The 11,769-nt window shown below is 47.2% G+C and overlaps 1 protein-coding gene across 13 annotated transcripts in view; it reads left to right on the top strand.

Annotated features, from left to right (window-relative positions):
• PTK2 (protein tyrosine kinase 2) overlaps positions 1 to 11,769 on the top strand; it is a 234,875-nt gene that overhangs the window by 180,670 nt on the left and 42,436 nt on the right. For all 13 annotated transcript variants that reach the window (XM_021688823.1, XM_021688822.1, XM_044914687.1 and 10 more), the window contains one exon: positions 1,776 to 1,980. In XM_021688823.1, the coding sequence (XP_021544498.1) occupies positions 1,776 to 1,980 (205 nt within the window). The remainder of the gene's footprint in view (positions 1 to 1,775; positions 1,981 to 11,769) is intronic.

The raw sequence follows: 11,769 nt of genomic DNA, 5'->3' as shown, positions 1-11,769 counted from the left end.
TTATTGTTTCTTCTGTTTACTTGCTGTTGGTTTCATCTAGTGCCCTAAGTGATAACAGGTGAAGGAAGGAACTTTTCTCCAGAGCAGGAAATAGCGTGACATGGTTTAGAAAGGGCTCTGGGGTCTGACTGACGTGGCTTCACCTCCCAGGACACCTCGCTTCATCTGCTGTGTGACCCAGAGAGCCAGTTGCTTGTCCTGTCAAGGAAATTTCAGTTTTCAAAGATTCTAAGATGCCTGTTTTTTCACATTGTAACTTCTCTGGAACTGGTGTCCTAAATCAGTGGCATTTTATGGTCGGTGTTAGTTGGGGATGTGTCTTCCGTGGCCTCCTTGCCTGCACTCGTATGGACTTTGTTCATCCCAGTGTTACTTCCTTGTCTGAATGCGTTTGGAAGCGCTCCTTGGTAAGAATAAAGTAATTCCAAGAGGTAACAGAGGATGGTGCCATAACTTAGTTGGCAGTATTTTCCCCCATTTTTGGTCATATAAAAATACTGTTGTATTTTATAATCAGCGGCATCTTAGATTTGATCAAGTACAGTGTTTAAAGAAATGTAAGGTGTAAGGATAATATATGCAAATTTCAAAGAGGGGATGCCAGAAACATATTAAGGTGTGGAGAAATGCCCAGCGCTGTTGTTAGTAATGATGTCATAATTTCTGGCGAGAAATGCAGAACTAAGGTGTTATTTTTGGCATACACTCTTCACTCTGGAACGATGAGAATTCGGAAAACGTCAGAATGTCATTCACGTTGGTAGGATAATGGGCCTTGCTTCCTTTAAGGCACACCCCGCTGTAGGTGCCAAAGACACTGAAGCAAGGTGCCTCTCCTCAAGCCCGTGACACGGCGTGCAGGGAGGACGGGGGCCGAGCCGGGGCTTGCCCGGGGCCGGCAGGAGGCACGCACACAGAAAGAGAAGCACTCGTACGGAAGAGAAGGAAAGGGGCACTAAGTGTGGGGAGGCTAGCACAAGCAAAGGCGTGCGTGCCGGGGAGGCAAGGCTGCCAGATCAGCCTGCGAGACATGCGAAGCCACCCACTGTCCCCACCAGCCAGAGCGTGTGGTCGTCATTCTCCGCCTTAGACTCCGTGCGCTCGTTTACTTTAGAAGTGAGCTTTCAGGTGTTGTTCAGAGGACACCAGGAAAGCATGTGGTCTGCAAGGGTGGAGTGTGAGTGAGGGGTCTGTGGGCAGGGCCACTGCAGCCCAGGGAGTCCAGAGCTTGCCCATGGGGGCAGGGACCCCCTGACCAACTTGTGCATAAGCTAGATGACAGTGCCGACGTGCACCCTAGCCAGGAATGGGCTACCTCGTGAAAGGAGTCTGAGTATTCTAAAGGTGTAAGGCTTAAATTTTAGTATTTTCTTTTGTTAGGCTTCAGGTCAGCTGCCGTAATCATTAGGAGGCTGGACTGCAGTGGAGGGCAAGGGAAAATTCATTCAGCCCGTTTTGAACTGGTTCATTAAACCATGAAGGATCACTGTACCTGGTGGGCCATTTTCTAATATAGGATTTTTAGAAAAGTAAACCTCTTAGAAAAACTTGGGGTTTTTTTGGGAAATAACTTAATATTTCATTATTTGCGTCATATTAAATTAATACTGCTATTCTTATTTATAACAGAGTTCATTGAATGCTGCTTTATTTAGCCGATTTGCCCAAAATCACACAGCTGGTCCTCTTGTGCCAGCTATGAAGTTACTCCTGAAACATGGGCATTCTTCTCTTCCCACCAAGTTCACGGTTCTGTTTTCATTCCCACTTCACAGGTGTATGTATGTGGGAGATACTGATGCATGGTGTGAAGCCTTTTCAAGGAGTGAAGAACAATGATGTGATCGGTCGAATTGAGAATGGGGAGAGATTACCAATGCCTCCAAATTGCCCTCCTACCCTCTACAGCCTTATGACGAAATGCTGGGCCTATGACCCCAGCAGGCGGCCCCGGTTCACTGAGCTCAAAGCTCAGCTCAGGTAGGAGTGGGGGGAGTGAGGGCCGGGGCTGGGGCAGGCTCATGCGGCTTCTCCCATGCAGTCGTAGCGTTTGAGGTCATTCTATCAGGACGGCTAAGGCTAACCTCTTCTCCAGCAAACATAATTACTTATTAACTGGTTTGCATTTATTTATGCCTTGCTAGAATCCTCAGGAGATTGTATCTTAAAATCTTAAGAAACTCCAGATTAGGATCAGATCTCTCATCCCCTGACTTCTGACTGAGCATGGCTTACAAGATCCATGAGAACCTGGTCTCTGGTTGCCCATCCAGTTCCATCTCCCACTCCTCCTCCATCTCCAGCACGCTCCTAACTGCTTACGCTTCTCCTGGCATGACCCGCCATCTCTCACATGCTGTTTTCTCTCCCGGGAACGCCTTCCCCCAGCTGTCCCAGCTGCTAACCACTTCTGTGGTCTTCAGAATCCAGCTCAGATGTTAGCTCCTTCAGGGGACTGCCCTGGTCGGCCCTGCCCGCAAACAGATAGCCACTCTTTGGCGCCTTTTTGATGCTACTGTTTGTTGTCATCAGAACATCCACATGACCTATGCAGCTGCCATTTCATGGCTCCTGATTTGTGCCAGCCACAGGCAGACCCAAACCTCCAGTAGCTCCCGGTTCCTTAGAGGGAGCACGCAGGGACCTGTTAGCGTGCTGAGCCCCTCAGAGTGTCTGCACAGAGTTGACCGTGCCACCTGGCTTGGAGAATTTCTCATTTGCACGCCAGGCTCTAAGCTCTCCATGGGCATCACTGTGTCTTACCCGTTTCTGTGGCCCCAGCGCAGGCATCTAACACGTGCTCAACAAACAGTTGTCGAATTGAAGTCTAGACTGAGACTCGATACTGTAATAAATAAGATATTTTAATGTAATACATATACATGGGAGCGTTATTGTGTGACCAACACCATGATGTAATGTGTGCTGTAAAACCTGTCTTCATATTTCCCTGATTCTATGTGAGATTTTTAAAACTTGGTGTATCTTCGTCTTTTTTCATAGAAAATTACCAAACATCAGGGTCCAAAAGACCCCGGTGGCCCCTCTGGCCCATCCTTGTCCCCCAGCGCTTGAAGCCTTCTAGACTGCCTGTAGCCCCAGCTCATCTTCAGGCAGCTCAGCTTGCTAGCCAAGGCTCCGGGCAAGGAGCGTGTTTCACGGAAGAATGAAGGCTGATAGGGAGAGGTATAAAAGATTCACCCAGTCAGGAATTATTGGCTAAGCTCCCACTTTATTCTAAGTCAGGTTCTGTGGACTCAACCATGAACAAAACACAATCCTGCCCCCAGCATTTGCAGCCCGGTGGAAGAGATGGGTCAGCCGTTCCTCACCATACAGTGAGCAGCACACTCTGGAAGGGGCTCCTCCTTGGGCCCCGTGCTGCGCACCTGCCGGCCTGGCCCCACCCTTTCGGGCCCCGTAGACAGCACAGCTCCGCCTTCCACATGACAGTCCTTCAGGTGTTTCTACACAGCTTTCTTCAAGCTAAAAATCTCCAGTTTCTTAATTCTCATACAATTCATGATACATGCCCTCACTTACTAGAGCTGGATTTTGAACATGCTTTATTTCATGTTTTGCTCATACATTTTTTTGTTCCTCCTTGATCTTTCCTCAGAATTAGACAGATTCTGTCCTTGAAATTCCTCCCCTCTCTGACACCAGTTCCATCGTTCCTCCTGCCTGCCTCCCAGACACCTCCTTTACGCCCCGACCTGCTGCTCCACGGTCGCCCTGTGTATTGCCCACACGTCCGCCCAGGCCGCCCTCCTTTCTCTCAGTATGCTTTCTGGGCCGTGCCAACCTCTCACCTCTGTCTGTCTTCAGCTTCCATCCTGCCTTTTCTCACAAGGCCCAGAGCCACGTTCACATTGCTGCTGAGTATCATGTTCATCCTAAAACAAGTCTGTTGCCTTGCCTCCCAGGCAGCCCCTGGCCCTCACCTTCAATAGGCCCCAAAGGTGCCTTTGCGTTCATCTCCATCTTGGAGTGAGCAGTAATTCCTTGCCGCCCCCGGCTGGCCGGCTGGGCACCCCCTCCCCTGCTCCTCCACCTGGACTGTCCATCCATCTGGCAGAGCCCCTTAGTTGATCTTCTGAAACATCGCTGTGGACGAGTGGCTCCCTTGCTCGAACAGCCCTCAGTGGGCTCCCGTGACTCCTGTATTAGGTAGAGGCTTCCAGAGCAGACTGAAGATTCCTTCCATCGCGGCCCACCCCTTTCTCACACTGTGACCGCACTAACCCCCCTCGGCCTGGAACTCCTCCTTCTCCTCCCGGTGAAATCCTACTCCTCTTTCTCGGCTGCTTTCACACGCCGGCTCCTCCGTGGCTCCACAGCCGACGAGCCTCCGCCCGCGGAGTCTCCAGAGCACTTTGTTCTTCTTGTCGTGCTCACCCTGCGCTGCCCCAGATGGCTGCCCCCGTGTTCACTGTGAGCAGCACGAGAGCTGAGCCTGGGGCCCGGTCTCTGGGCCAAGAGGACTACAGCACCTTTCCTGCCCTCGAGGAGCTCACAGTCTAGTATGTCTCAGCCCTACTAGACTGAGGCTCCTTGAGGGCAGGGATCGTCATACTCGCCTCGGTGCTGCGCGCACCTGCAGGCCAGGGGCCTGCGCACAGTGGGGCCCCACGGCCGCTCCAGTAATGGCTTAGTGCGTGAAACCTCACGTCAGGGTTCACTGAAGGCCTGTTTCTTTAGGTAAAGTAGTTCCAAGAACTATCCAAGGTGAATTTTTAGAACTAAATATAACGATTCCATACACACACACATGACTATATAACATAGCTAGGCTGTGATTTATGCATCTTCTGCAGTTAGCACAGGCCACTGAGCGTTCATTTGTTCTGTGTTTTCCTGTTTCAGTCAGAAATGGAGTTTGACTTGGCATTTTATACATGTATAATATGGCTACCAAAGAGGCCAATAAAATTTAACTTCTAATAGCTTGCTTGGACATTTATAAATGTAACAGTGTGTCATAGTAATTAAACAGATTCTTTTATTGAGTTTTACAAAATTTATACTATATCGAAGATTGTTTAACAAAGTAATAAACTTCAGACAGTCTTTACCCCAGAGGTCAGTTAAAAATGTTTCCCAAGTCCCATCCTCCATTTCTACCTTAAAAGAAAATAATTTTGGGGCGCCTGGGTGGCTCAGTCATTGGGCGTCTGCCTTCGGCTCAGGTCGTGGTCCCAGGGTCCTGGGAATGAGCCCCGCGTCGGGCTCCCTGCTCCGTGGGGGGCCTGCTTCTCCCTCTCCCACTGCCCCCGCTTGTGTTCCTCTCTCTCTGTCAAATAAATAAATTAAAAAATCTTAAAAAAAAAAAAAGAAAAGAATTTGGGGGCGCCTGGGTGGCTCAGTCGTTATGCGTCTGCCTTCAGCTCAGGTCATGATCCCAGGGTCCTGGGATCGAGCCCCGCTTCGGGCTCCCTGCTCCGCGGGAAGCCTGCTTCTCCCTCTGCTTCTGCCCCTGCTGTGTTCCCTCTCTCGCTGTGTCTCTTTCTGTGTGTCAAATAAATAAATAAAATCTTTAAAGAAAAAAAAATAATTTGAATGGATGTAGATCACCATGGGATCCCACACAGCTGTGGGCCATACATTTGTCTGTTACTCTGAGTTGAGAGAAGTGGCTCTAGGGATGAATCTTGTCCAGCAGAGTCAGACAGCACTTGGGTCAGACTTCCGTGGGTGGATCTCCATGACTCCAAGCATCTGTCCTCCTCACGTCCCACTCTCTTATTCGTAGATGTGAATCCACAGAGAAGGACGAGGAGGTGAGCCTGCGGGCGGCCTGGTAGCAAGTGTAAAATCTCCCCGGTAGGAACACCCTGCGAAATGACTCCTTCTGTGTACCGTGGTGTGCTTGCCCTGTAGGACTGACAGGCTGTAAGAGTGCCCCAAGTAGCTTTTGAATGGAAAAATCATATAATCCCTGGTTAATTCAGTTAATTCTTTGATAGCTACTGTGCCAAGAAACCACAATAAGCAGCTTTAGTATCTGCCCTTGTGGAGCTTATGCTTCCCAGGAGTGAAAGTAAGGCTGTCCGTTTCAGCTCAGTCTAGGGAAACACGTTAACATGTGCTTTCTTAAATCCTTCTTAGACAAATGGGGGAAATAAACTAATAAAATTATCAATTTAAAGTTTTATACCGTATTTTTAAAGCTTTGTATTGACCTACAAAGATGTGAACATATAAATAAGCCAAGAAGTAAACTGCTCATGGATTGTCACAAATTGGGCAGACGCACGTAAACAGCATCCAGAATAAGAAACCAACATTGCCGCCGCTCCAGAAACCCGCCAGATGCCCCTTTCCAATGACTGTTCGCCCTCCGAGGGTAACTGCTAACCATGCATTGGTTCTGCCTACTTTTGAACTTTCTGTAAATGGTACCACTTAGTATGTACTCTTTTGTTCGTGGCTTATGTTATTCAGCATTTAGTTTGAGATCATCCATGGTATCAGATAATTGCACCTCTTTCTCCTTGCTCTGTGGTGTTCTGTTTGTGAATATCCCATAGTTTATTCATCTGCCTGGTGGAAATTTAGGTTCTTTCCAACTTGGAGCTGTGAAGGCCACTGCTGTGTCTTTTTGGTGTGCAAGGGTACAGGAATTGAAGTTGGGTGTGTATCCAAGAGCTAGTGGGCATGTTCGGGTGTAGCATCAGTGGGTCCTGCTGGTATCCAGAGCGGATACACCAGCTCTGCTCCCAGCAGTGAACAAAAGCTCATTGTTCCCACCATAGTGGTTTTTAAACCTTTGGAAATTACTCCTTGTTTCTAAGCTCGCTGTTTTCACATATGAAGGTTAGGTAAAAGAATATAAGTGGTAAAGAGTATCAGTTCACCTGAACATTTCTGTTCTAAAGAAGGCTGACCTAGTAAGTATCACTTTGGAAGACGCTCCATGATTTGAGCTGGTGTCTGCCACGGTGCTTTTCAGGAAGACCTCTCGAACAAATACCATGTTCCTTGATAGCCGGTCTCAGGCCCTTGAGCCACGCACTTCCTCACGTCACTTCATCTTAGCCCTCACAGTCCTTGGAGATGTAGATGGTATCACCACCGTGGGTTCACAAAAGAGGGGACTGAAACTCTGAGCTTAGGCAGCTCACCTGAGGTCCCAGAGCTGGAACTCACAGCGAGCCCACCTGAGTCCGGGGCCCAAGCTGTCAGCTGGCACACTCTGGGCCTTGACCTGAGACACAGCTAGATGTCCTTACGTGCTCCGTGTTGTGATTGCAACTGGTGAGCAAATTGCTAATGCTTAGTTAAAAAGGGAAAAGAAGGAAGGAAAAAAAAAAGTGTTATAAGGAATTCTTGAAGCTGGTTTTCTTACGTTTTTTTGACTGTCAACCAGAGAATGTCCCCAAAGGCAAGGGCAGTGTGTCTGGCATAGGAACACAGGCCCTCACCCATGAACTTGGAGGGCTGCCTGGCTGCTGTGCGCTGGCCCCAGAGCGTTTGTCCTGTTCACTGTGTTTTGTGTCACCTCTTGAGTGTGCTGCACTTTGCCGCTCTGGCCCTCGGAGCCCCGGGTACGGTAGGGAGCGGGAGCATTGTGGAAGCCGACCGCGAGGCTCTGCGCGGTGACAGAAGCCAGCACGTGTGGGTGCGGCCTGCCGCGTCGGCCTTGGGGGCAGGGGGTTGTTTGTCATCGTGAGTTAATACTGTCGTGTTTGCTTTCGAACATTATCAAGCAAAGCTGGCCTTTGAGAGATTTGTCTGGTTAGGACGCAGCTTGGAGTGGCTACAGCCCCAGACTGATGACATGTTTTTCGCACTACGTCTCAGCATCATAGTCCAGTGAAGTGTCAGGGCTCCTCGGGACACAGACTGGTTTCGGTCAGTCTGTGAGGGTGCCGGCCCCTTGGGGGGGGGCGGGGAGGAGTTTAACCTGGGAAGGTACAGACAGCACTTGAGTTGGGAGGAATTTAACCTTCTGTTGAGAGTTATGTGTGTTGTGTTATGAAGGTTACAGTTTAAAAAGAAATTTGAAAAGGCTGTGTGACCTTGGGCGAGTGACTTTACCTCCCTGTAGGAGCAGGGTCACACAGCCCTCCTGCAGTCTGGTTTCCAGGGTTACATGAAATGATGTGAAATGCTTCCAACTGTACGTGGCTCGTGCTCAGGTTGGTCACACACTGTTACAGCCGCGCTAGGAGCAGTAACAACGAAGCTTTTCCTGAAGATCCGGAAGGGACCCGGCAGCCTTAGGGTGAAGAAAAAGTATCAGTTGCTGTTAAAGAAAAACCTGGTTATTTGAATTCAAAAGTGTGAGCTATCATTATCCAGATACCAAAACACAAAGACATTTTATAGACACGTTACAGAGACACGGATTTTAAATTTTTAGTCTGTGTACAGCATCTTATACAAGTCTTTTTAATCTTTTCTGACTCTTTATCCTAGTATATGGACTCTGAATTAAAAGCTCTAGGTTTGATTGATGATAGGAGTTATTTGTGCTTCTTCTCTGTGTATTTTTTTAAGTAGTTTTGTATTTGCTTCCAAAATTCCTTTCAAAGGTGGTGTCTGAATTCCTCCTTAGTCATCATACCAGTATTTCCCTTCCCTTGCTAGCCTGTTGGGTCTAGATATGATCTAGAAGAGTAATTGATTTCTCAGTTAGTCCTATAGACGTCTTAAAACGTTCACGGCATCTGGGGGTGCCTGGCTGGCATGGGCAGAAGAGTGTGTGGCTCTTGATCTCGGGGTCATGTCTATTGGGTTTTGAGATTACTTAAGTAAATTTTTAGAAACCTTAAATAAAAAATTATAAAAAACATTCACAGCGTCTGAATTTCAAGGGTTTTTTGGGGTTTTTTGTGTGTTTTTTTTGGTCCTTAGCCTTACCAGTAATTAAAAGTAAAGAGTAAATTGAAATTTAATAGGAATTTGATATAACATTTACATTCTTTCCACTAAGAATTATGTCTTTTTTTTAAGGTTTTATTTACTTATTTGACAGAGAGAGAGATAACAAGAGCAGGAACACAAGCAGGGGGTGTGGGAGAGGGAGAAGCAGGCTTCCTGCTGAGCAGGGAGCCCGATGGGGGGCTGGATCCCAGGACCCTGGGATCATGACCCGAGCCAAAGGCAGACGCTTAACAACTGAGCCACCCAGGTGCCCCCCACTAGGAATTATGTCTTAACTGTTTACGTGAGGATCCTTCTGACCCGCCATTGGCTCCTGCCCGTGCATAGGTGTTCCAGGCTTTTCCATGTGCGTCTGTGTTTGGTTTGTGTGAATAGATTTAGGGAGATTTAAACATGCATTTCATAAAAATTAGTCCTTTGCACTTACATGGCTTCACACATCATTTTTACGTGTATTACCTTGTTTGACATCATGGCAGTTCTTAAGAATTGAGTTATTATTGCTCTTTTCACTGAAGGAGGCTGAGGCTCAGAAAAGTCCTATGACTCGCCGTGGATTGTGCAACTGACAGGGAAGCGCCTGGGCCCCTTTCTCCTGCCTCCAAGACCAGTGTTCCTTCTTGCGCGTCAGCCTCAGGGTGCCCCCCCGAGCCTCCTGGATTTCCCCTTGCACTGTTCTCCTCCCCTCACTTGTTCTACCTGTAAAGAGATGCCTCTCAACATGTCCGTCGTCCATGCATTTACTCTTTATGATCAGAGCCCACGCAGAAACCCTCAAACTTAACCTAGTAGCCACCAGAACCCTTCCCTTTAGTTCTCTTTCTGTGACCAGTTCTGTTTTCTCTGCAGCTGTTCTTCCTTCCCCTTCATTGAATTTTGTCTCCAGGGTTATTATCCCTAAAAACATGAGGGGAGAGTGGAGCAGCCATGAAGGTCTTCCTTCCCCTCTGGGCAGCTAAGGGCCGGTGGCTGCACATGGCTCCCCTCGACTTCAGTTCACCGATGGATGGAGGGATGCAGGACACAAATGGAGAAACACTGGCTTCGTTCCAGTTACAAATGAACATGCACCTACAGCCTAGCTGGGAGGGAAGCAAAAGCACTGTGTGCTCAGGCCATCAGTGCTTGGCTGAGAGTTCAGCACTGGGAAGCCAACAGCCTCTCTCTGTCCCTCTTTCTCCCTCTAAGCCCCAAATCTGCATTTTAGCAATACCCTTTGCATTATAATTTTAGTGATTGCTCTAGAGATTACAATATGCATGTAACTTTTCCCCATCTACTCAGAGTTAACAGCTGTGCTGTGCTTACAGTATCAGGTTCTTACAGCTGAGAAAGTCCGTTTGCCGCCACCTCAGTCCTTTATGCTCTAGATGTCATATAGGTCACAGTTGTATATGTTAGTAATATCACAAAATAAGACTTTTTTGTGTGTTTTATTTTTTATTTTAAGATTTTTTTTTTAAATTTATTTGACAGAGAGAGAGAGAGAGACAGCTAGAGAGGGAACACAAATGGGGCGTGGGAGAAGGAGAAGCAGGCTCCCGGCCAAGCAGGGAGCCCAATGTGGGGCTCGATGCCAGGACCCTGGGATCATGACCTGAGCCGAAGGCAGACGCTTAACAACTGAGCCACCCAGGAGCCCCTTTTTGTGTGTTTTAAATAGTACCTTACGGAAAGTAAAAAAACAGTCTTTCATATTTAACCCCTCACAGCGTTCTTCATTCTTTCCTGAAGTTTTTTCTGCTGTTTCCCATTCACCCAGAGAACTTCTTGAGCATTTTCTGTGTTCGTCTGTTGGTGGTGAATTCCATTAGTTTTTTTGGGGTTCTTATCTGAAAATTCATTGAACTTAATTTCACTAGAACAGAGTTCCAACTTGACGGTGGTGCTGTATTTTTTTCTTCCGGCACTTTAAAGCTGTTCTTCCACTGACCTCTGTTATTTCTAATAAGAAGTCATTGGCCTTTTGAATCATTGTTCCTCCGTCCGTGCTTTGTCATTTTTTACTGGCTGCTTGCATGGTTTTTCTCTTTGTCATTGGATGTTAGCAGTTTTGCTAGGATGTGCGGGGTGTGGTTTTCTTTGTATTGATCATACCTGGGGTTCACTGACCCTCCTGAATCTGTAAATGTATGTCTTTCACAGTTATCTGCTCAGGTATTTTTTCTGCTCCATTTTCTCACTTCTAAAATTCCAGTTCCATGTATGTTAAGCCTTTTGATAGTGTCCTTCATGTCCCAGGGACCCGTTCTTTTTCTTTTTACCCCCCAGTCTTTTTCTCCAAGTCCTTCAGATTGGATAATTTTAATTGATTTGTCCTCAAGTTCCCTAACTGTTTTGTCATCTCCATCCTACCAGTCATCTGATCCTGTGGAGATTTTATTTCAGATACTGTATTTTTCATTATTGAATTTTCATTTGGCTCTTTCTTAAAGTATCTTTTTCTTTGCTAACATTTCTTATCTTTCCATTAATTATGAAGAGATTTTTCTTTATGTCCTTGAATATAATAGCTCTTTCAAGCCCCTGCCTGCTAATTCCAACTTCTGAGCCATCTTTGGAGTCGCCTCCTTTACGTTGTTTTTTCCTCATGAGAATGGATCACGTTTTCATGTTCATTTGTATATCGAGTAATTTTAGATTATGTCCTGGACATTGTGAATGATAGATTGCAAAAACTCTGGATTCAGTTAGATTCCTCTGAAGAATGGTTGGTTTGTTTTAGCAGGCAATTAACTTAGCTGGTCTCAAATCACAGATTCTCTCCCCATGCTGTGAGCAGTAGCCCACATCTCAATTCAGTTCTCTTTGCCTTAGCTGGGCTGCTTGGAGCCTGTCCTGTGTGTGCATGGTTCCAGGTTCAGCTAGGGTTTTGGGCAG

This window comes from Neomonachus schauinslandi, chromosome 4 (genome assembly GCF_002201575.2).
Source record: "Neomonachus schauinslandi chromosome 4, ASM220157v2, whole genome shotgun sequence".
Lineage (NCBI taxonomy): Eukaryota > Metazoa > Chordata > Mammalia > Carnivora > Phocidae > Neomonachus > Neomonachus schauinslandi.
The sequence above is the reverse complement of the archived record's forward strand: the minus strand, read 5'-3'. Positions and strand labels throughout refer to the sequence as shown.